Here is a 23,071-nt window from a genome sequence, read left to right on the forward strand (position 1 = left end):
CTGATTCACGCCAGGCAGGGATCTTGACTTCAGCCTTTCCTGCTGTTTCACCGCTGCGCACAGATTCGCGCTGGGCACAAAGCGATGGTTGAATTGTACCTGATATGACAATAGTACACACTGTTGGTGATGGAGGGAGTGAATGTATGTGAAAGGGGTGCTAATAAAACAGGCTGCATTGTCCTGGATGGTGTTGAGCTTCTTGAGTGTTGTTGGAGCTGTGCTCATTCAGGAAAGTGAAGCCTACTCTACAGCACTCTTGACTTATGCATTGTCGATTGTGGACAGGCTTTGGGGAGTCAGATGGTGAGTTACTCGCTGCTGGATTTCTAGCCTCTGATCTGCTCTTGTAGCCACAGTATTGTATGGCTAGTCCAGTTCAGTTTCTGGTCAATGGTAATCCTGCGATTGTAAGAAGTCTTATAACACCAGGTTAAAGTCCAATAGGTTTGTTTGGAATCACTAGCTTTCGGAGCGCAGCTCCTTCATTAGGTGAATCCTTCTTACTGTGTCCACCCAGTCTAACACCGGCCTCTCCGCATCATGGCTTCCCCAGAATTTTGACTGTGGGGGATTCAGTGACGGTAATGCCTTTGAATGTTTGGCATGAAACAAAGTTGATTTATTATTCATTTACCTGAACCTCCTGCGGTGAGGATGATAATCCTGTTTTTGTTTTTATTTTACTTACCCGCCCCTGGTGCAACCAGTTATTTAAAAAATAAATGCATGAGTGCTTGTCATAAATCACCATAATGGTGGTAGACAGTGGCGGACTGGGTCTAAAAATATTGGTTGCCAATATTTTTTATGCAGAGGTTTGGTTGGTGCAGACTCTAAGCCAAATGGCCGCTTTCTGCAATGTCGGGAATCTATAATCAATAAATATTGAATAGAAATTTGACATTTTCACATAAGATTGAAAAGAATGTGATAGATATGCTTCTAATTCATTTTAGAAATTGAAATGCCAATGTCATTTGTGTAGCTCCCAAAAACCTCCCGCAATTATCTCGAAACACTATTATTTTGAATATAAATTTAAAGAACCCAATGTTTTCTTTTCCAATTCTCGGGGCAATTTAGTGTGGTCAGTTCACCTACCCTGCACATCTTTGGGTTGTGGGGGTGAGACCCACACAAACATGGAGAGAATGTGCAAACTCCACACGGACAGTGACCTGGGACCGGGATCAAACCGGCAGCAGTGCTAACCACTGTGTCACCGTATCGCAAACATTTAAGCTATTCATTGTTAGTGATTGCATTTTTGCCCAATTGCGTTTGAATTGTATCATTTTATTGACACAGTTTTAAATAAATACTCTCACCCCATTCTCAATGATTTGTTTGAAAACACAGCCCTATATTTTGACACGTATAAAACTGATGGGCAAGAACAGACCAGCTGGTCCAGCAGGCTTGTCTCCACACTCATGGCATCTGGAAACTCATGACAAAATGCCATCTCCCTCCCTCTCCTTTCCCCCTTCCTGCGGCTATGTAATGCCCAGTTAGTACCCAGAGAGGCAAAATACCCAGTGCCAGTACTGGTAGAATAATGTTGGAGAAATTGCTGACCCAATTCAAATGTTCTCCATCTTAAATTGCTGACCAGGACAACTAAATGTTGGCCCCAACTCAGTTGCTAAGATTTCAAAAAGTGTATCCAGGGATATATTTGAGGGCCCAGCCTGCAGATGATAGGCCAGGGCAGCTGTAATCAAGATATTTAAGAATCATAATCCAGCTGCCAGTTACCAAATAACTGGACATTCAGCCATTTATTTACACTGATGATAGTCACAGGGTGATTTCCAAATTGACAAAACATTGCTGGGCAAGGATTGGTGCATCCAAATCTGTTCATTACCAACTAAAATGTAAAGTATTATAAGCAGTTGGTGGAATGGCATAATATTGCTGGGAAACCTGTTATTTGCCTGGCCAAAATAAAATTGCTGCTTCTGTAAACACAAATACTGAGGAAAATGCCTCTTTCTACTTACTTATCACACCACTAGAAATTGCCCTATCTGGTAGTTGCTTACCATGTTTTTACAGCTTTCCAGACAGGGTTAGCTGAATATAATCTGACAGAACTGACCTTGTCTTCAAGGTGAAGTGAATTGCCACAGCACTCAATTAGTTACCAGGCATTACTGTATAATACAGGAAGAGTCAATATTGTGGTGAGCATCGCACAAAGCTAATCAATACTCTGTGACGAGCAAGATGATATGCCAATAAAAGAGAAAACAAAGTTAATTTAAGTCTGTTAAAAAATAGTGATCAGTACAGCAAATTTTAATACATTTTAGAAATTATTAAATATATATGAGGTGTATTTTCATGGTTCATGGCCACATACATGAAATATGTCAATGGGGTGAGATGATCAGGCAGAAATCCCTTTGGGATTCTCATCTGATTCAGATAACATGCGCACTTTTAGAACTGACGAAAATGTTCTTTCATAAAACGTGGGAGAGCTTTATTTCAATACTTAAGTTGTTCATTTAACATGGGTATGATGCCATTTGAAATGCAAATAATACTTTACTTACTCATCTGGAGTTGGTAAAAATTCAAAGCGATGAAACTCTTTCAAGTTTTACAGCATCATTTTTTTTACTCATCGAGTGCTTTTCTGCAATTTTTAATTTTGTTCTTCGCAGCATGAAAAGGATTTTTTCTATTTAAAAATAAAAGCTGGATTTCTTCAACATTTTTAAACAAATGGCAATTGAAGCTTTATTTCATAAGACAGGAAGACCTTAAGAGAGGAACATGTAAACAAGGTCTTAGAGTATAAACTTTCATGGGAGCTCTGCGGGGAAAAAAACAGCCAAGTGTAAAATTAGTGATGGTTACTAAATAAATTAAAACACAAAATGCTGGAAATACTCAGCAGGTCAAGCAGCATCTGTGGAGAGAATCACAGTTGAGGGCGGGATTCTCCGACCCCCGCCAAGTCAGAGAATCACCGGGGGGGCGGCGTGAATCCCGCCCCAACCGGCTGCCGAATTCTCCGGCACTAGGGATTTGGCAGGGGCAGGAATCATGCCGTGCCGGTCGGCGGCCGCTAGCAGCGGCCCCCCCTGCGATTCTCCGGCCCGCGATGGGCCGAGTGGGCCAGTCCCGCCGACGTATTTTACACCAGGTATTTGCCGGCGGGACCTTGATGCGCAAACGGCCTCCGGGGTCCTCTGGGGGGTGCGGGGGGATCTGGCCCCAGGGGGGGGCCACCAATCCGCGGGCAGGCCTGTGCTGTGGGGGCACTCTATTGTTCCGCGTCGGCCGCTGTGGTCCTCCGCGATAGCCGACGCGGAGATGAACCCCCCCTGCGCATGCACTGGGATGACGGTGCTTGAACAAATGTATATCATGGGAAGGTGTCGATAGTGCAGATACATGGCAAACGAAGCAATATTTACAAAGGTTAAATCAATGAATTCAGTCACAAAATTTACAAAAGCTCAGTCTACAGATTCAGTCTTTGTGGTGGGTGACGAATTCTTGTCAATCGCCGCAGAGGTGGATCAGGTGCCACCTACACGTGGATAGGTGGGATCGCTGCCATCGCGGTGGTCGCGTGGGCCGGCAGGATCGCTGGCAGATCGGTGGCCTTGTGGCAGGGTACGTCCGGAGGAAGTATGATGGCCGGCGGAGCACTGCAGTCAGGTGGTGGGCGTGGAACTCTTCGCAATGCCCGTCTGTTGCGCCGTGGCAGGGAGCCATCAGCCATGTGGACAAGGAAAGACCTTGGGGCAACTTGTTTAACAACAACAGCTGTGGCTAACCAGCCGCACTCAGGCAGCTGGACGTGAACATGATCGGCTGGAGCCAGCTCGGGTAGATTGGTGGCTTGAGCATCATATGTGGCCTTCTGTTGGGCCCGGGACTGCTGCATTTTTTGTAAAACTGTGAGGTGGTCAAGGTCTGGAACATGGATGGCTGGAACTGTGGTCCTCAGAGTGCGATTCATGAGCATCTGTGCTGGAGACAACCCAGTGGACAGTGGGGTTGCCCTGTATGCCAGCATTGCCAGGTTGAAGTCGGAGCCTGAGTCTGCAGCTTTGCACAGCAACCGCTTGACAATATGGACCCCTTTCTCGGCCTTCCCGTTTGATTGCGTGTAGTGGGGACTGGAGATAACGTGATGGAAGTTGTAGGACTGTGTAAAATCAGACCATTCCTGGCTGTAAAAGCATGGACCGTTGTTGCTCATTACCGTGAGTGGTATCCCGTGCCTGGCGAACGTTTCTTTGCAGGCTTTGATGACCGCCTTTGACGTGAGGGCGGACAGTTTCACCACTTCTGGGTAACTGGAGAAGTAGTCGACCAGGAGCACGTAGTCACGCCCCTTGGCGTGGAAAAGATCTACACCTACTTTGGACCGCGGAGAGGTCATGGCCTCGTGCTGTTGCAGTGTTTCCTTGGGTTGAGCTGGCTGAAACTTCTGACAGGTGGGAAGTTGAGGACCGTGTTGGCAATGTCCTGGTTAATGTCCGGCCAATAAACTGCCTCCTGAGCTCTGCGTTGGCATTTCTCGACTCCAAGGTGACCCTCATGGAGTTGACCCAGCACCATAGCCTGCATGCTCTGAGGAATAACGATCCTGTGGAGTTTCAGAAGGATTCCCTCCACAACCGTCAGCTCGTCCTTCACATTAAAGAATTGGGGACATTGTCCCTTCTGCCAGCCATGGGTAAGGTGCTGCATCACACGCTGCAGTAGAGGATCCTTGCCTGTTTCCTCACGAATTTGGACCACCTGTTCATCAGAGGCTGGGAGGTTGGTGGCACACAATTGTACTTGCGCTTCTATGTGGCAGATGAAGTCACCTTGTTCACACGGTGTGGTGATGGACCGGGATAGGGCATCTGCAATGATGCCAGCTCTTTGCCTGGCGTGTTGACAAGTTCGAAGTCATAGCGGCGGAGTCGAAGAAGAATTTGCTGTAACCGAGGTGTCATGTCATTTAAATCCTTCTGGATTATGTGGACTAGAGGCCTGTGGTCCGTTTCCAACATGAATTTCGGCAGGCCGTAAACGTAGTCATGAAACTTGACTATTCCTGTCAGGAGACCCAGACACTCCTTTTCGATCTGGGCATATCGTTGCTCAGTGGGCATCATGCAGGCATATGCCACTGGAGCCCAGGGCAAGGAGTCAACTTGCTGGAGGAGCACCGCCCCAATGCCGTCCTGGCTTGCATCAGTTGATATCTTGGTTTCCTTGGTTGGGTCGAAGAACGTTAGAACTGGGGCTGTGGTGAGCTTTGCCTTCAGCTCACGCCATTCCGCTTCATGTGTGGGCAGCCACTGGAATTCCGTTGACTTCTTGATGAGATGGCAGAGGGCCTTGGTGTGGGATGCCATATTGGGAATGAATTTCCCGAGGAAGTTGACCATTCCGAGGAAGAGGAGGACCGCCTTCTTGTCCTCCAGGGTCTTCATGGCGTTGATCGCCAAGACCTTGTCGGCGTCTGACCGCACACCCTGCTGCGCGATGTGGTCACCGAGAAACTTCATATCCGATTGTCCAAATGAGCACTTGGCCCTGTTGAGCTGGAGACCATGTTCATGAATTTGCTGGAAGACCTGCTTGAGGCGAGCAATGTGTTCCTGGGGCGTTGTGCACCAGATAATCATGTCATCCACGTGTACCCGCACACCCTCAATGCCCTCCATCATCTGCTCCATGATGCGGTGAAACACTTCGGAGGCAGATATGATGCCGATAGGCATGGGGTTGTAGCAGTAGCGACCAAACGGGGTGTTGAACGTGCACAGCTTGCGACTGGATGCGTCCAGCTGTATCTGCCAAAAGCCCTGGGAGGCGTCCAGCTTAGTGAAGAATTTGGCATGAGCCATCTCACTGGTCAACTCTTCACGTTTCGGGATCGGGTAATGCTCCCGCATGATGTTGCGGTTTAGATCCTTAGGATCAATGCAAATGCGGAGCTCCCCTGATGGCTTCTTTACGCAGACCATGGAGCTGACCCAGTCTGTTGGCTCTGTGACCTTCGAGACGATGCCCTGGTCTTGGAGGTCCTGTAGTTGCTTTTTCAGACGATCCTTGAGGGGCACCGGCACCCGCCGTGGTGCATGAACTACAGGGGTGGCGTTCAGCATGAGCAGGGTTTTATATCAGTATGGGAGCGTGCCCATTCCATCGAATACGTTGTGGTACTGCGTGATAATGTCGTCTATGTTGGCTTGCAAATTTCCATCGGCCGAGGCCGTTGCTGGTGACGATGACATGGTGTGGACTCACTGAACCAGGTTCAGGAGCTTGCAGGCGCGAGCATGGAGCAGGGCCGCCCTGTCAGGCCTGATGATTTCAAACCGTAATGTTGCCTTGATCGCCTTGTTGGATACCCCTAGTTGACACGAGCCACTGGCAGCTATGGCATTGCCATTGTAGTCAAGGAGCTGGCAGGCCGGTGGAAGAATGCTTGGTCGGGCCTGGGTGGTGTCGAGGTCGGATTATGAGATGAGGTTTGCAGACGCACCGGTGTCCAGTTTAAATCGGATGCGAGCCTTGTTAACTGTGAGGACAGCACACCACTCGTCGTCTGGATCCACACTGAGGATCGAGAGGCATTGCGCAGGTGTGGTGGAGGCCAGCTCATGTGTGGTTATGATGCCCACCTGATATGGAGACGAGGCAGTCAGCATCAGGGTCCGTTGGGCTGTCGGGATCGATCTGGCATGCCTTGCTGTATTGAGCGGACACTTCTGAGCCGCAGCTGGAATCGCTGGCTGCTGGGCGGTGGAGCAGATCTGCAAAGGGCTGCGTAGTGGCCAAGCTTGCCACACTGGAGACATCGGCATCCTTTTGCTGGACATTGCCGCTTTAAGTGAGCGGAGCCACAATTCGGACACGTCATGACGCTGACGTCAGCGCGTTCTGTGCGCCATCGTGCATGCGCAGTGCGGTCAGTTGAAGTACGCACCTGCACAGTCGGGTTGTCGGTCTCGTTGTCCACTTGGTTGTGGCGCGCATGTGCAGGGATCCGGGAAAAGCGCGTAAAACGGCCACTCTCGATGCTCAGGCCCTGCACCTGTGCAGTGACCTGCACCCTTTCCGCTCGTGGGAGGCCAGCTTTGCCATTTCTGCCGCCCTGATGTGGGAGTAACGATTCTTGGCATGCTCATGGACAACGTACATCTCAATAGCGACAGAGAGGGTCAACTGTTTGATTATAAGGAGCTGCTGGCGCAGGGAGTCGGAGTGGACCCCGAAAACGATCTGATCTCAGATCATGGAATCAGCCGTTGAGTCATAGTTACATGACTGCGCTAGGATGCGGAGATGGATCAAGAAGGAGTGAAAAGGTTCATCCTTACCCTGAAACCTCTGCTGGAAGATGTACCGTTCAAAGCTCTCATTCACCTCAATGTCGCATTGGCTGTCGAACTTCATCAGGACTGTTTTGAATTTTGTTTTGTCTTCGCCGTCGGCGAACGTAAGAGAGTTGGAGATATGGATAGCGTGATCCCCCGCAGTGGAGAGAAATAGCGCGATCTTCCTGGCATCCGATGCTGCTTCGAGGTCGGAGGCCTCGATGTACAAGAAGAATTTTTGCTTGAAGATTTTCCAGTTGGCGCTGAGGTTGCCGGAGATGCGGAGTTGCGGAGGCGGCTGGATGTTTTCCATTTCGCTGGATAGCTGCTTGCTGGTCAATGCTGATTCACTCGAGGTAGGTCCGTCAAGATCAGTGTAACTCTGGTACCATGATGTGTTAGGCAGGTTGGTTCGATGTGGACTGCACTCGATGCAGGGAAGTTAGAAACAGACGTCTAACACTGGAGAAGATCCAATACTGTTTTATTCAACTATAGAACTGCTATACATATTCAGCTGTGGGTCGACACTATACTGATCTGACTGGTGACCTTGTAGTAGCCTGACCAGACTTACTAGCTACCGCATGGTGTTTGCACTTGGTAGCTCGTGGGCTCTGACTGTCTCAGTAGCTGAGTCCCGAGGGAGCGGGACACCTAGTGCCCTCTGGCTTTATAATGGTCGTGTCCTGTCTGGTGTTTGGCTGTACTGTGTTGTATGCTTACTGGTCATCCTATGTGTCAATCACTGCCTGTCTGCATCTCATTATATACATGAGTGGATATTATGACAGGAAGTACAGTTGGAGGTGAGCAAGACAGGTGAAGTGACTCCACATCATTCCAAAAACTTGGCAGTCACCTTAAAGCACTTTCTGGGAAGACACTTACAAAGACTGTGGCTCCTTGACTTCTTGATATCAATATCTGCCTTGAACATAGACCAAATGAGATGACCCTAGCCTCAGTGTTGTGGCTGCTCTCTAGAACAAAGTGTCCAAGTGACTAACCCCCTCCTGATGCATTACAATGTTCGAAGCTTGGCCTCCAGCTTAGTAACAATGAGCTAGAGTTCCTTGAGCCACATACATAATTGCCATGAATCATACTGTTGTCCACCAGATCTCATATATGGCAGCTGCAACACATCACATGCCCTGCCATCATAATTGTGTTATCATTAACTAATTTAATTATTTTCTTAATTAAATTTGAATTAATGCCATAGCCCTGCTTGTGCATGTATTCTTATTATTTCTATTGATATTATACTTACACTGACTTAAATTCCCTATTTTGAGAAGGATAAAAGAGAAAATGCTTACCAACCAAACAACCTCTTACCTTCTTTCCTGTTACATCACATTTTGATATTCTTTGGAATACTTGAACCCAAAGACTCACTCCTAGCTTTTCAAATTCTTGCCGCTGTCTCTCAGTTAACTTCTATTTCTGGGAAGTAATTTGTGTTTCTACAAATATTGAATATCAAAAGTTGGAAAAAGCAGCACTTGTTGCCTCTCTGCACCTACATTCCCACATGAATCAAATTCTCAACTATTCACTCGGTCCACCTCTCACTCCAGCATAGTCTTCTCTCTGTGCGTCCTCTTATTCCATGCTATTTGAAAAACTGTCTGCTTGTAGTGAGCCTCTGATGAGTCACTAGCTAGCTCAGCTTCTTCCTGCAGTAATTACCACCTACTGAAGAGAAATACTTTCAGTTGATTGACAGATAGCTGCCACTATCAGGCATTTCCATGTTTAACTTAGCTATTTACCTAACTTAAAGGTTTGAAGTTCGAAGTTAGAGCCTGACTATTAACCTAAATTTAATTTTGAGAAAAACCTACCACTTGAACCAAATTCCCATCACATACTTGGTCTATAGCTCACTCTGGCTTAGCCTCCTCTCTGTGAATCCCCGATGTATGATTCACCACATGCTACATATCCCAAAGTAGAAAGGATCCTGACAAATATGTAGCCCTTTGGGCATCAATTATGTCTCTTGCCCTACTTTCTTCACTTGTGCAATGTGGTACTGTCATATCCAGTTCGCTGCAATATTTCTGTAATGTGCAAAATTGTGCCAATGCATTCAAACAATGAAGAGAGTTGCAAGGTGTATGTCTGTTCGGCACCACTATTGGTTATGACAAACTAATCTTTCAGGTCTGATGTGACCATCAATTCCCAAGACACGTGATTGGAAGTGAACAGTGGTTTTAATAGTCTTACAACTGAGCCTGCCTGCGACGAGGTGAACTGAGAGCAGGCTTACGACTGCAGTGCTTTATACTTCCGGTTAGTGGGAGGAGCCATGGGCGGAACCATGGGTGGAGCCAAGGGTGGATCCCAGTACAAACCCCTCATCTCCCCCTGTGGGCAGAGCCGCGCAACGGCTCGTATACAGAGCCCACAAGGACACAATACATATAATACAGCACAGTGTGAATTACTAGGATTATAATTCACCACATTCACCCCCTGTAAAAAAAAGCAAGTCCGACGGGGGTGATGGGTCTACAAATTGAGCCGGTCCGGCGGCCGAGTCGTCCTTTGGGATCGGCGGAGCACCGGGGTTGCAGGCTCTTCAGGTGGCTGGGTGGGGGCGGTCGGCGAGGGTACGATGGTGGACTCTGGGGGTGATTCGGTCCGAGCTTCGTACCCGACTGGTGCGACGGGTGACGGGGAGCGCAGGAAACCTATAGGCGTGGGGGCACGGAGCATGGGTAGTGAACCTATAGGTGCGAGGGTGCAGGGTGTGGAGGGTTGGGTGAGGTGTAGTGTGAGGGGTACCACGGCGGTAGTGGTGGTGGAGTTGGATCCTGCAGGCGCCAGGTCCTGGAGGGAAACAATGTCCTGAAGGCCGTCAGGGTATTCGATGAAAGCGTATTGGGGGTTCGAGTGGAGTAGGAGAATTCTTTCTACGAGTGGATCAGTTTTGTGTGCCCGGACGTGCTTCCAGAGGAGAACCGGTCCCGGTGTCTTCAACCAAGCTGAAAGCGAAACCCCCGTGGTAGTGCCCCTAGGAAAACCAAATAGCCGCTCGTGAGGGGTCTGGTTGGTGGCGGTGCATATGAGGGATCTAATAGCATGGAGGGCATCGGGGAGGACCTCCTGCCAATGGGAGGTTGAGAGATTCCTGGACCGGAGGGTCAGTAGGACGGTCTTCCAGACCGTCGCGTTCTCCCTCTCCACCTGCCCGTTCCCCCTGGGGTTGTAGCTAGTAGTCCCGATCGAGGCGATGCCCTTGTCGAGCAGGTACTGACACAGCTCGTCGCTCATAAAGGACGAACCCCTGTCGCTGTGTACGTAGCTGGGGAACCCGAACAGGGTGAAGATACTGTGCAGAGCTCTGATGACAGTGTGGGAGGTCATATTGGGGCACGGGATGGCAAACGGGAAGCGGGAGAACTCGTCGATGACGTTCAGAAAGTACACATTTCGATTGGCCGAGGGGAGTGGCCCTTTGAATTCGATGCTCAGGCGTTCAAAGGGCCGGGATGCCTTTACCAGGTGGGCCTTGTGTGGTCTATAGAAGTGCGGTTTGCACTCCGCGCAGATCGGGCAATCCCTGGTGATGGTTTTTACCTCCTCGGTGGAGAAAGGCAGATTTTGGGCTTTGACGTAGTGGACGAGCCGGGAGACCCCCGGGTGGCAGAGATCATTGTGGATAGCTTTCAGGCGGTCCTCTTGCGCGCTGGCGCATGTGCCGCGGGACAGGGCATCTGGGGGGTCGTTGAGCTTTCCCGGTCGATTCTTAATATCATAACTGTAGGTGGAGACTTCGATCCTCCACTGCAGGATTTTATCATTTTTAATATTGCCCCTTTGTGAGTTGTCAAACATGAAGGCAACTGGTCTTTGGTCGGTGATAAGGGTGAACCTCCTAACTGCGAGGTAGTGCCTCCAGTGTCGTATAGCTTCCACGATGGCTTGTGCTTCTTTTTCGACCAAGTTCTGAAGCGGAGAGGGTTCGGGAGAAAACGGCGACTGGTCTCCCTGCCTGATTTAATGTGGCTGCAAGAGCGACCTCTGAGGCATCGCTCTCAACCTGGAATGGGACGGATTCATCCACCGCCCACATGACAGCTTTGGCAATGTCCTCCTTGATGCAGTTGAAGGCCTGGCGAGCCTCAGCTGACAGTGGGAAGAGTGTGGCCTTAAATAGTGGGCGGGCGTTGTCCGCATTCTGAGGGACCCACTGGGCATAGTACGAGAAGAATCCCAGGCACCTCTTGAGGGCCCTGGGACAATGAGGGAGAGGGAGTTGTAAGAGGGGGCGCATACGGTCGGGGGACAGGACTCCGTTTTCCTCGACATAGCCGAAGATGGCTAGCCTGGTCGTGCGGAAAACGCATTTCTCCGTGTTATTCGTGAGGTTAAGTTTCTGGGCAGTTTCGAGAAATCGATGGCCGCAGATGGTGATTTTATCCAAGTATGGAAACGTGGCCCGTAGCCCGTACTGGTCCACCATTCGGTCCATTGCTCATTGGAACACTGAGACCCCATTCATGACGCCAAAGGGAACCCGGAGGAAATGGAAGAGGCGGCCATCTGCCTTGAATGCCGTGTAGTGGCGGTCCTCCGGGCGGATTGGGAGCTGGTGGTATGCAGACTTCAGATCCACCGTGGAGAAGATGCGGTACTGGCCGATCTGATTCACCATGTCTGCAATCCTGGGGAGGGGGTACGCATCGAGGAGCGTGAACCGGTTAACGGATTGGCTATAGTCCACTACCATTCAGAATTTTCCCCCGGTCTTGACGACCACCATCTGAGCTCTCCAGGGGCTGTTACTAGCCTCTATGACCCCCTCACGTAGGAGCCTCTGGACCTCGGTTCTGATAAACACCCTGTCCTGCAGGCTGTATCGCCTGCTGCAAGTGGCTACGGGTTTGCAGTCCGGAGTGAGGTTAGCAAAGAGTGGAGGGGGGTCGATTTTTAGCGTCGCTAGACTGCAGATGGTGAGTGGAGGTAGGGTTTCCGCCGAAGCTGAGTGTGAGGCTTTTGAGGTTACACTGGAAGTTGAGTCCCAGTAAGAGTGGGGCGCAGAGTTCGGGGAGTAGGTATAGCTGGAAGTTCGAGTAGCTGGCGCCCTGAATCATCAGGGTCGCGACGGTGTGCCCTTGGATGTGAACAGAGTGTGAGCCCGAGGCGAGGGAGATAGTCTGCCGTGCAGGGAAGATAGGGAGCGAACAGCGTCTTACCAGTTCTGGGTGTACGAAGCTCTCGGTGCTCCCAGAGTCGAAGAGGCACGGTGTCCTGTACCCGTTGATTTTAACGGTCATCGTAGAGTTCCAGAGGTGTTTCGGACGCGACTGGTCCAACGTGACCGCAGTGAGTTGCGGGTTGTCGGAGGCTCGATCAGCTGTGCTGGAGTGGCCCCGTGATGACTGTCTGCTGAGGTCGTAGACTTCTAGATGAGTTTCAGATGTTGGAGAGTACGGAGCCCAAGATGGCAGCCCCCGTGGATCGCACCTGGCAGGCGGCGAGGAAGATGGCATCCAAGATGGCGGCCCCCATGAGTCGCTCATGGCCGGCCACTTGGAGGAGGGTTGCCAAGATGGCGGCCCCCATGAGTCGCACATGTCGGGTGGGGGCGGAGTCAGCATACAGGCTGCAGCTTTACGGGGCCTGCGGGCCTGTGAGTTTGAGAAGCGAGTGCTCTGAGCTGCGGGACAGTTTGGAGTAGGAGTTTTCTTCGCCAGGCATACCCGGGCATAGTGTCCTCTGCGACCGCAGCTGCTGCAGGTCGCGTTGCGGGCCGGGCAGTGCTGCCGTGGGTGTTGGGGCTGCCCACAAAAATGGCACGCTGGTGCTGCATAGTGGGTGGGTGGCCGCGCGGCACAGGCCTGGGGCAGTCGCTGGTCGGGGGCCCATGATTGGGTCGCTTGGTCCGCGGGGAACGAGGTGAGGCTGCGGAATGAGACCTCCATGGTTGTAGCTAACTCTACAGTGTCCTCCAAGTTCTGGGCCCGTTTCTCAAGCAACCGTTAGCGCACATAGTTGGACCTGAGCCCTGCCACGTATACATCACGGACAGCGAGTTCCATATGTTGGGCGGCTGTTACAGCCTAATAATTGCAGTCCCGAGCTAGGGCTTTTAAATCACGCAGAAAGTCTTCCAACGACTCCATGGGATGCTGGCGGCGGGTCGTAAAAATGTGGCGCGCGTACACCTCATTGATGGGCCACACGTACATTCGGTCGAGCATGGCCAGGGCCTCCGTATACGAGGTAGTACAGTTAAGTTGTGTAGAGATACGATGGCTCACCCTTGCGTGCAGTAGGCTGAGTTTCTGCTCCTCCGTAGTTTCTGAAGTGCTTGATTCAGCCAGGTAGGCCTTGAAACATCTGAGCCAGTGTAGAAAGATTTCTTTCGCCTCTGCATCCTGCAGGTCGAGTTCCAGTCGGTCAGGTTTGAGGGCTGATTCCATAGTAGTTGTCTTCAACTTTTCTAAGACTATTAAATTGATGTGACCATCAATTCACAAGACACGTGATTGGAAGTGAACAGTGGTTTTAATAGTCTTACAACTGAGCCTGCCTGCGATGAGATGAATTGAGAGTAGGCTTACGACTGCAGTGCTTTATACTTCCGGTTAGTGGGAGGAGCCATGGGCGGAGCCAAGGGTGAAGCCCAGTACAAACTCCTCATCTCCTCCTATGGGCAGAGCTGCGCAACGGTTCGTATACAGAGCCCACGAGGACACAATACATGTAATACAACACAGTGTGAATTACTAGGTATATAATTCACCACAAAGTCTATTCCAAATGTTAGAATGTGACGCCATGTCACACCTTCAAACTGAGCTTTTAGTGCATTATGGTATTGTGGCCATGTATATGTCTGTTTGCACGAGTGAGTAAAAAAGGAATAAGAAATAAGAGCAAGACCAATACTCGCCCTTAGCTTGTGGGAGGTCTGCAGGCTCCTTCAGCCTTTCTCACGTGATAGTAAGTGACCATGCATCATGTGGTCAGAATGACTTGAAATGATTTGAAAGAAATCTATTTTCCAGTGAGCCAAGAGCTTATGGGCCCATTATAAATATGAGGATATAACCTGGGCCAATACTTCAGTGCACACTTGAGGTTGTGCTGCATTGTTGGAAATGCTGCATTTTAAATGAGAAGTCCCATTTGAATGTTCAGTTGGACACAAAAGATCGCAGGTCACTCTTTCAAAGGAGAGAATAAATTATTGTGCCTTGGTCAACGTACATCCTTCGACCAACAGGGTCAGATTAACTGTTCATTTATCTCAATGCAGTGTCCAAATTGACTACCACAGTTTTTTACAAGAGTGACTGTATTTCAATAAGTAATTCAGTAGCTGTGATATGCTTTGAGATTTAACAGCAGCACATTCATTTCACCAGACTTCAAGCATGGGGTTTGGATGCTGCAGTGCCCACACACACTTTTATTCATTTGTTCATGGGATGTGCGTGTCGCTAGCTAGACCAGCATTTATTGTCCATCCCTAATTCCACTTGAGAAGGTGAAGGTGAGCCATCATCTTGAACCGTTGCAGTCTCTGTGTTGCAGGAGCACCCACAGTGCATGTTTCCATGTTTATTTTGCCATCGACATGATTTTATTTGCCCTATACAGCCTTTGGGCAGATTGGAAATGTATTTCCAAATTTCTACAGCATTCAAAATGACTGAAAAAATGTATGTTCTTATGTGTGGCCATTTACTTTTAATTGGTCACATCCCTTCTGTCATATCAGCCTTTTCGTCTGAGCCCTGGGTGAGTTCACTTCTATAGGCTTAATCCAGATACCTTTCCTTGCTAACCAAATGGGGAATGTCCCTACATATTACAGCAGGGTTAGCCCTATCCAAATCAGGTGAGCACAATACCTTTCAGGTTTCATATATTTATGACCAGTCCAAATCTTCTAATGGACAGCTTGTACTTTATTACTGTTTGCTTGCAGCTAGCATTCTGCTTATGTATTTAGCACTGACTAAAGGATTAGCCAATTGATCCATTCATCCAAAAAATTTCTTCATTGAAAAATAGTTTAATTTGACCTGTTCAATCTGCATTAACAATTATATTTGTTTTCTCTTAGTTCTCAGTGTTGACCTTGTGTATACTCTTTCTTTTTCTCCTGTGAGCAGTATTAGATTTCAGCTTTTGACAGAGTTGAAGTTAATTAAATATTAATGTTGCACCTTCTTGTAATATAATTTTAGTCTGACTTTATCCATTCCTTGATCGTTTATAAAGAAACATCGCCTGCTCCATGGCAATTGTTTCTCACTCAGTCTCAAGAGACCCGATACACTGTTGTGTTTGTATGAATTGTCCTTGTACAGCTCTTCATTGTTGTAATTGAGACTTGTGAGCATGGCCTCCACTCTGTTGTGTAAAAGCTTAAATTTAATGCCTTAGATTATTACCCAATTTGCACTAGAGAATCAGTATGTGTTCGCTTTTTAGCTCGGCAGCACACCTTTGTTTTTCATTATTCTCTTGGACCACTACAGGTACTTAAACTACTCCTATTTGTCAATTCGATTCTACTTTTCTTTATGCAGCTTGCTGAATGTGTTCAATAATTAATTTCTGAGTGTAAAGGAGAAAAACAAGCATTCTCATGTGACAGTGTTGATCATCGGTGGTGGCAACAGTGGATTTTCCACGCTTCTCTGCACAGATTTTTCTTGAATAACCTTGCCCCAAAGACACTGCATGAACAGCTTTATAATACAGTATAACCAAAGTTGCTACTGTGAACAAAGATTTGACATTTCAGGCTACACACATGAGCAACTATTATAGATAATGTTTGATCTGTCATAGTACTTATTTGCACAGTCAAATAGATCAATATTTAATTCTACTTTGAATGCATTTAACATCTCCTTTTATCCTATAACAGGTGAGCTGCCAAATCCAGTAAATGTATCTCTGCCTTCTTTAACTCCCTGTGTTATGTAAGGATATCTGAAATACAAAACCGGAATATATGTTGCCTTTCATATGATTGCTGAATTTGAGGAGCTAACTTGCCATGTACAGTAGTATTTGGACTTATTACAAGTACAACTCTGATGGCTTTCTCTGCCAGCATTTATCCTCAAGGCTTATAAATGTTTTAAACATTTCTTTTCCAGATGGATCCTGTGCAGAAAGCAGTCATTAACCACACTTTTGGAGTTTCGGTTCCTCCAAAAAAGAAGCAAATTATTTCATGCAATGTCTGCCAGCTACGATTTAATTCAGAGGTCAGTACAGTCTGCATTTAGCGTTAAATAATTATTTCTGTTCTTTTTAAATGCTTCAGCCACAGTTCTATTGATATGTTTATGCAGAGCTCATTTCTAGAAATTATCTGACACATAATGCATGTTGTGTTAATTTCTCAAGTACTCCCTGATGGTTAGCATACATGGTACATTTTACACTTTTGGAGCAGTTGCGTAGAAAGGTGCTAAGTGCAGCATATACTAGTCGGAGGGCTGCTGTCACACTGATTGATTCCCTTGGTATTGATTACAGTACCTTGTGTAACTTACCCAGGTATTGGAGCTCTTCAAGATGAGTGTTAATAATGCATTGGGCTTAAATTACATCCCTTTGTAATCGGATACTGCAGCAATATTTTTGTGCAATTGAAAATGTTGAAATGTCAGCTTCTAAACTGGTATTCTCAGAGTGCTATTATTAAGCAAATAGTAAACTAATATTGTCATGAATGTTCTGGCCACCCTGAGAAATTAGCTGCATGTACAATGCTGGTGCATTCTCAACAGTAAATCTGGATTACCTTTAGTATTTCTAAATGGTCATGAAATAATTTGTACTTTATTTAGGAAAGCAGCAGTGATGATGCCAGAATTGTTAACTTATCGTCAATTGTTTAAAACGACAATACGAAATATAAAGGTACAAAGTATTCATTTAAAAAAGGTATGCTATATGTCCTCAGCATGCCAGTGGGATGACTATAAATAAATGTAGACCATTGCTGTCTAGTGTATTGAATCTAAGCAGCAGAATTCATTTCTGACTTAATGGGTACTGCTAGGAAGGCACAAGGGAATGTATCATTATAGCAAAGGCTGTCATGCAGTGCAATCGTTAGATCCTCTTCTGTTTCAGATCTAAGCATGTCATTACTAGGGATGGTGAAAGAAAAGATAATTAGGTCATATTTTGTACAATATCTTGTTCAGCTGGTCCCATGGGTTGGTGACGTGAGTACATATTTGGATAAAAATTTAGTGCATTTCTTTACAGAATGTTTTGTTTTGGGGAAACATGGAGTACTAAGTAGCTGTCATCGACTATTGTCCTTAACCATCCCAGTGTGGTTTTAATTTTTTTTTCTTTGTAAGATCAGCTTTACAATGCTTTAGGATACTGGGTGGAATTTTTCTCTCTCTGCACTGAGTGCTGGCTGAGACGAGAACACTAGTGTGCAGCTCGCAAGCTGCACAGCTGGACGTTTCTCTCCAGTTAATCCAGCACTCTGTGCAGAAATAAATGCGGTGTGGCCTGTGCCGTCACGTTGAACCCCCGATACAGGAATCCCCCACATGCACACAGAGACCTTCACGGACACAGGGAACATCCCCCTCCCACCCCCCATGCACAGGGGCCCTTCTCCCACAGACACAAGGGTTAACCATTAACGTGAGCTTCCCAGAGGGGCCTCCCCTTGGCACAGCAGCAGTACCAGTGGCCAGTGCCAGGGAGCAGTGCCAAAGGGAAGGGCCAGAGAATGATGCCGGGGGAAATCCCAAGGTACTGCCTAGGTATGTCCCTTTCCCCCGGGGGGGCTTTACTTAGTAGTGTACCCCCGGCAGGTTCCCTTCGCCTAGCTCCTGTTTTTAGAAAAAATTGTAAACCTCGTTAACATGGTGCTGGCGAGATTCTCGTGATATTTTGTGTCCACGTTACCATTTGGACTCGGGGCGAATGCGGGTGTAAAATGATGGCAATTGCATCGGGTTTCTGTAAATTGCTATTTATTCTGCATTTGTACAGTCGAGAGACAATAGTTGCTGATGGACTAAAAATGGTTCAGGAAGAAAACAAAGTCTTTTAGAACATTCATACAAATTGCTTTTTGATCATTAAAAAAATGGGTTTACTTAAAAGAGATACCTGGAAGTTTGTACTAATGTGATGTGAGTGAATATGCAGATTTGGATGTTGGGCAGGATGGCATCTCTGCCCCGTTTGCCACATGCCAGTGGTTTTATTACAGTTGGGGATGCAAGCTAATAGTACCTCAGTCCTTATGGTACTTAAAGAGATGAGACTGGATGTGCCTTTTACTAGAATTAATATCAGTTCCAGTGCCATTGCACCAAATAGAATCATAGAATTTACAGTGCAGAAGAAGACCATTCAGCCCATCGAGTCTGCACCGGCCCTTGGAAAGACAACCTGACTCAAGCACATGCCTCCACTCTATCCCTGTAACCCAATAACACCACCTAACCTTTTAGACATGAAGGGGCAATTTAGCATGGCCAATCCACCTAATCTGCCCACCTTTGGACAGTGGGAGGAAACCGGAACACCCAGAGGAAACCCACGCAGACATGGGGAGAAAGTGAAAAATGCACACAGGCAGTCACCAAGGCCGGAATTGAACCTGGGACCCTGGAACTGTGAGGCAGCAGTGCTAATCACCGTGCCACCGTGTCACTGAGAAGCATCTGTACATCATTTTTCAGAACCACTTTGTGGTGGTCGCAGGGCCAAAAAGATAATAAATGGCTGAACTCAAAGTGGTACATATGATCAGTGATTGGCTGCCGTAAAGAAACCAACAAATGCTGGAAGTACTCAGCCAGCCAGGAAGTAGGTCAGAACAGCTCTGGTGAAAGGTCATCTCAACCTGAAATGTTAACTGTGTTTCTCTCCCCAGACGCTACCTGACTTGCTGAGTATCTCCAGCATTTTCTGTTTTTATATCAGATTTCCAGCATCCACAGTTTTTTTCTTTTATGATAAACAAATATTTTGATATAAGGACCAATTTGAGAATTTTCAACCAGTACTGCCAGGTGTTCTACCTAAACTCTGCAAGATACTCCCACTTATACTGCAAATTGTACAGGTGTCCATTACTTTATGCTGGCCAACAGGCATAGCTTCTGCTCCACCAGTGTTACACTGGTGGAGTGGCACTTGTGGATTTTCAAAAGCCCATGTTTATTATGTCATTAAGCACACTTTAAATGCAATATCTGCTAACTGGTCCTCAGTTAAGCAAGTTTCTGACACAAGATTCACATAAAATGGCAAGCAATAATGGAACAAAATGATGGAAAGTAAAATGTACCAGTGATACTATGGAAAATCTGTAGCAATTATAACAAACAATTATAAGTTTGCACTGAGTGCTGAATTTGGGTGCAGATGAGTGCTATAGTGAGAGTTTGGTGACTGACGGAGTTAGGTGAAGAGGGAGTAAGGTGCTTCTTTCATTTCATTTCCTACATTTCCTCAAAGAGCGAGAAGGGAGTCGGGAGTTTACAGAGAGTGCAGCTGACTGGGAGCAGAGTCGGAGGGCGGAGTTTCAGTTGGTCCATAGGGCAGCTACATTCTGTAAGGTAAGAGGAGATGGAGGCCAGGGCAGTTGCATGCTCCTCTTGTAGGATGTGGGTGGTGACAGATACCACCGGTGTCCCCGCTGACTATACCTGCAGGAAGTGCACCCAACTCCAGCTCCTCAGAGACCGTGTTAGGGAACTGGAGCTGGATGAACTTCTGGATGAACTTTTTAGGGCTGAGGATCTAAAAAGTGATTTTAGGGAGTTAGGTTGAAAGCTGAAGAGCAGGACAAGCAGAGTAGTGATCTCAAGATTGCTACCGGTGCCAAATGCGTGAGGCAAGGAACAGAGAGCGAGTGCAGCTGAACACGTGGCTGCAGGGCTGGTACAGGAGAGAAGTACTTCAGATATGTGGATCATTGGGATATCTTCTGGGGAAGATGGGACCTGTACATGAATGATGGATTGCACCTAAACTGGAGGGGAACCAATATCCTGGGTGGGAGGTTTGCTGGAGCTCTTCGGGAGGGTTTAAACTAGTTTTGCAGGGGGATGGGAACCAGAGCTATGGATCAGAGGAAAGGGTAGCTTTTGAACAGGCAGAAATAGTATGCAGCAAGTCTGTGAGAAAGGATAGACAGTTGATAGGGCAAAGTTGTACTCAGTGGAATGGGTTAAAGTGTGTCTGTTTCAATGCAAGGAGTGTCAGGAATAAGGGAGATGAACTTAGCGCATGGATCAGCACTTGGAACAACGATGTTGTGGCCATTACGGAGACATGGATTTCACATGGGGCAGGAATGGTTGTTAGATGTTCCGGGGTTTTGATGTATTTAGAAGAATAGGGAGGGAGGTAAACGAGGAGGGGGAGTGCCACTGTTAATTAGGGAGTGCACCACAGCTGCAGAAAAGGAAATATTTGCAGCGGGTTTGTCTACTGAATCAGTATGGGTGAAGTCAGAAACAAGAAAGGAGCAGTCACTTTCTTGGGAGTTTTCTATAGACCCCCCAATAGCAGCAGAGCGATAGAGGAACAGATTGGGCGACAGAGTTGTCATGGGTGACTTCAACTTCCCTAATATTGACTGGAACCTGCTTAGTGCAAATGGTTTGGATGGAGCAGATTTTGTCAGGTGTGTACAGGAAGGATTCCCGACTCAATATGTATAGGCCGACTAGTGGGGAGGCCATATTGGACTTGGTGCTCGGCAACGAAGCAGACCAAGTGTCGGATGTCTTGGTGGGAGAGCAATTCGATGATAGTGACTACAACTCCTTCACCTTTACCATAGTCATGGAGAGGGATAGGAACACACAGTATGGGAAGGTATTTAATTGAGGGAGGGGAAATTATACTGCTATTAGACAGGAGCTGAGGAGCATAAAGTGGGAACAATTGTTCTTGGGGAAATGCACAACAGTAATGTGGGGATTGTTTAAGGAGCATTTGCTGTGAGTGCTGAATAGGGCTGAGACGAGGAAGGAATGGTAAGGTGAAGGAGCCTTGGATTCCAAGAGAAATGGGCTTCTAGTCAAGGGGAAGAAGGAAGCACACGCAAGGTTGAGGAAGCAAGGATCTGACGTAGAGGGTTACAAGGTAGCCAGGAAGGAACTCAAAAATGGACTGAGGAGAGCTAGAAGGGGGCATGAAAAAGCCCTGGGGGGAAGGATGAGGGGAAAGCCCAAAGGCGTTCTACACTTATGTGAGAAATAAGAGGATGACCAGAGTGAGAGTAGGGCTGATCAGGGATAGTGGAGGGAACTTGTGCCGAGAGTCTGAAGAGATGGGGGAGGCCCTAAATGAATACTTTGCTTCAGTAGTCACTCGAGAGAGGAACCTTGTTGTTCAGGAGAACAGTGTGAACCAGGTTAATACTCAAACAGGTTGATATTAAGAAGGAAGCTGTGCTGAAAATTTTGAAAAGCATGAGGATAGATAAGTCCCCTGGGGCTGACGGGATACACCCAAGGTTACTACGGGAGGTGAGGGAGGAGTTGCTGCACCATTGGCGATGATCTTTGCGTCCTCACTCTCCACTGGAGTAGTACCAGATGATTGGAGGAAGGCGAATGTTGTTCCCCTATTGAAGAAAGGGAATAGAGAAATCCCTGGGAATTACGTCTGTGGTGAGCAAAATATTGGAAAGGATTCTGAGAGATTGGATTTATGATTATTTAGAAAAACATAGTTTGATTAAAGGTAGTCAACATGGATTTGTAAAGGGCAGGTCATGCGTCACAAGCCTCATTGAGGATGTGATGAGACACATTGATGAAGGTCGGGCAGTGGATGTGGTGTATATGGATTTCAGTAAGGCATTTGATAAGGTTCCCCATGGTAGGCTCATTCAGAAAGTTAGGAGCCATGGGATACAGGGAAATTTGGCTGTCTGGATACAGAATTGGCTGGCCGAAAGAAGACAGCAAGTGGTAGTGGATGGAAAGTATTCCGCCTGGAGGTTGGTGACCAGTGACCGCAAGGATCTGTTCTGGGACCTCTGCTCTTTGTGGTTTTTATAAATGACTTGGATGAGGAAGTGGAAGGGTGGGTTAGTAAGTTTGCCAATGACACAAAGGTTGGTGGAGTTGTAGATAGTGTTGAGAGTTGTTGCAGGTTACAAAAGGACATTGACAGGATGCCGAGCTGGGCTAAAAAGTGGCAGATGGAGTTCAACCTTGATAAATATGAAGTGATTCATTTTGAAAGGTCAAATTTTAATGCTGAATACAGGGTTAAAGGCAAGATTCTCGGAAGTGTGGAGGAACAGAGGGATATTGGGGTCCACGTACATAGGTCCCTCAAAGTTGCCACCCAGGTTGATAGGGTTGTTAAGAAGGTGTATGGTGTGTTGGCTTTCATTAACAGGGGGATCCAGTTTAACAGCCACGAGGTTTTGCTGCAGCTATATAAAACTCAAGTTAGACCACACTTGGAATATTGTGTCCAGTTCTGGTCGCCTCATTATAGGAAGGATGTGGATGCTTTGGAGAGGTTACAGAGGAGATTTACCAGGATGCTGCCTGGACTGTCTTATGAAGACTGATTGAGGGAGCTAAGGCTTTTCTCACTGGAGCGAAGAAGGCAGAGAGGTGACTTGATAGAAGTGTACAAGGTGATAAGAGGCATGGATAGAGTGGATAGCCAGAGACTTTTCCCCAGGGTGGAAATGGCTG

The 23,071-nt window shown here is 47.4% G+C and overlaps 1 protein-coding gene across 12 annotated transcripts in view; it reads left to right on the forward strand.

The window, feature by feature from the left end:
• znf385b (zinc finger protein 385B) overlaps positions 1 to 23,071 on the forward strand; it is a 743,282-nt gene that overhangs the window by 618,283 nt on the left and 101,928 nt on the right. For all 12 annotated transcript variants that reach the window (XM_038789277.1, XM_038789271.1, XM_038789275.1 and 9 more), the window contains one exon: positions 16,502 to 16,612. In XM_038789277.1, coding sequence (XP_038645205.1) covers positions 16,502 to 16,612 — 111 coding nt within the window. The remainder of the gene's footprint in view (positions 1 to 16,501; positions 16,613 to 23,071) is intronic.

Source organism: Scyliorhinus canicula, chromosome 2, assembly GCF_902713615.1.
Source record: "Scyliorhinus canicula chromosome 2, sScyCan1.1, whole genome shotgun sequence".
In the NCBI taxonomy this organism is placed as follows: Eukaryota; Metazoa; Chordata; class Chondrichthyes; order Carcharhiniformes; family Scyliorhinidae; genus Scyliorhinus; species Scyliorhinus canicula.